The sequence below is a fragment of the Octopus sinensis genome, linkage group LG11 (assembly GCF_006345805.1).
Source record: "Octopus sinensis linkage group LG11, ASM634580v1, whole genome shotgun sequence".
In the NCBI taxonomy this organism is placed as follows: Eukaryota; Metazoa; Mollusca; class Cephalopoda; order Octopoda; family Octopodidae; genus Octopus; species Octopus sinensis.
Window position 1 is genome coordinate 74,725,089 of NC_043007.1, and position 2,500 is coordinate 74,727,588.

A 2,500-nucleotide genomic window follows, 5' to 3' on the forward strand; every position below is an offset into this window, starting at 1 on the left:
TCAACTTTTCGTTTAGGCAACTAACAGAGTTCGTTGTTAAAAGGCGACGTGTTGTCTGGAATAATTACAGTTGTTATATTGTCCGTCGAATTCGTGGATAAACTGTGATAACAAGTTACACAATTTTTTAATTCACAGATTGCAGCGGATAGAACTGGTAAAGGTGTTAAGAGAGCGTCGTTAAGTTGCAGGGTTTTAATAAAAAAAAAATGTTACTTAGAAAGGTGAGTGAGGAATCGTGTTGAGGATGGATTTGGTGTTGGAGGGTGATTGAGAGATCGTGCCGAGAATGAATTAGGTGCATGAAGCAGATAGAGAGAAGAATGAAAGAAGGAATAAAATATAACTTGGCTCGGTGAGAATAAGAAATCGAGAGATTGCGTTAAGAAATGAGTGAAAGAAAGAGAATGTTGTAAGTGCTTAAACAGTAGCAACAAAGATAGTAAAAGGATGCGTTGATGATGGGGTATTATATAGTAGAGAGGAGAGAGAGAGAGAGAGAAGGGATGATTTACTCGTCAGAAGAAATAGGTATTTTAGGAATAAACGAAATGAGTGTTAAAGAAAAGTGAATGGTGTTCACGTAACGGGTGAGGCTAGCAGACTTACTACCTACCTACCTATCTGCTAGTCAGTGCATATAATTAGAAATAACCAAGTAAATAACCAAACAAATTTCAAAATATAGAAAAATGAGCCAAATCAGCCTAGCACCAAAATAAACCGTTCCCATCTTCTCAAACACCATCACTGACAGAGTCTGCTATGCCACCAAGCAGACGTACTATTTAATCTTTCGTCATTGCTGCTGTTGCTGCCCCGTTTCCTCGAGCTGTAGCAATAGTGGTAGTAGTAAAAAAAAAACCTGTGCAAGTCTATAAGTAGTCGTTGCCCAGCAGACGACTATAGAGAAAATATATTTATATATATATATAATACTAGTATTATTATCACGGCCTTAAAAAAAAAACTTTTTCGGATAATACCTGAAAGATTTACTGGCTCTGCCTTCGAAAGAAGAAGCGTCGTGTACGAGTCCATAATATATATATATATATAAACATGTATATATAGATGGACATACATGTATAAACACTGGCACGGCAATGATTTGAAGAGAATAGAAGTAAGAAAGTAACGGGAACTTTTGAAGAATCTTTTTATCTTAATCCATCACTAACGACGCGTTTAAACAACACCGTTCTGACTCCTGCGACTACACACATTGCTACTACCATTTCTACTATTGCCACTACCTGCGTGGAGGTGAAGTACGGAGGCTGTCAGGTTCGGCCTGCTACTAAAAGCAGAGGAGGAGTGCACTGTTGCTTCACTCTGAGTCGATAAATCTTCATCAACAACATGGCGGATTCGGCTGAGCCAGGCGGGGGAGAGCAGGACGACATTTCGTTTCTTAGAACGGTAAGATACGACCTCCACTATATTTTAGACCAGTCTCCGCTCTAACAACATCTCTAGACTTCCATTAGATATTTTCACCACTTACCATTCTTAAAACTATCAAACTCATGTTCTTAATTATTTCCATCACGAAGCTTATTTTCATTGCAGCTTTTTCTATTTTCCTTGACAAGGTTTCGATCTTTGCTACTTATAGATTTCCAATATGACTACATAAAACTAAGCGGTGTTTGTTTGGATTTTTTTCCCTTCATGCTGTAAATTTATGTCTATTTAATACCCTTTTTTCCTCCGTTAATGACACAAAACGCATTTGTCTTTCTTCTACTCTGAATGTCACCCCTTCTCACGTAAGAGGTTATTTTAGGTGCGTTCGCTCTTCTGTTTAGTAATACAAATAAACAAATGTTTCGTATTATCATTATTATTACTATCATTATTATTATTAATATACCAAACAGTTAATAAAACATACGATCTGAGCATATCAGTTGTAAGTTTGTATCAGATCACCTTCTGATGTGTGCAGATTATATTTGTGGATATAAATAGTTTTCTTTTCTTTCGTTAAACCTAAGATTCGAACCTAATTTGGAAGTCAGCGCTGTCATGTCTGTTCGACCAAATTAACATGTTTGCAAATAAGTGTCACAGCAGATATGCCAACTCGGGTTGTCATACGAAAGAGAAAATGAAAGTAGCGACTGGTCATAGACAGCTGTCCACTGTCGTGTGCATACACATCTAAAAACTTGACAGAAAGCAACGGTTGCGTGAATGCGAGCTGCTGCGGCAGAAGCAGATAGATCAAGCAGTCGAGAAAGTTTCACATATCTGTTGATAGTAGTAGTAGTAGTAGTAGTAGTAGTAGTAGTAGTAGTAACAGTAACGATAACAACAGTGACTGCTATAGCAGCAACAGACTGCATGGAAACTTACACTATTCTTCATTCAACATACAAAAAGATGTTTCGAACGAAATCGATTTTATTTTATCGTGTTTTCGTTTTTAAATCTATCAAGCAGAGAAAGGGGAAAAAAAAAAAAAAAACATGGACAGACATTTAAAATAATTACG

At 36.9% G+C, this 2,500-nt stretch overlaps 1 protein-coding gene across 2 annotated transcripts in view; it reads left to right on the forward strand.

The window, feature by feature from the left end:
- The first annotated feature begins 742 nt into the window (after window positions 1-742).
- LOC115217695 (ryanodine receptor) overlaps window positions 743-2,500 on the forward strand; it is a 323,697-nt gene continuing 321,939 nt past the window's right edge. For both annotated transcript variants that reach the window (XM_036507726.1, XM_036507727.1), the window contains exon 1: window positions 743-1,422. In XM_036507726.1, coding sequence (XP_036363619.1) covers window positions 1,363-1,422 — 60 coding nt within the window. In that variant the 5' untranslated portion in view covers window positions 743-1,362. The remainder of the gene's footprint in view (window positions 1,423-2,500) is intronic.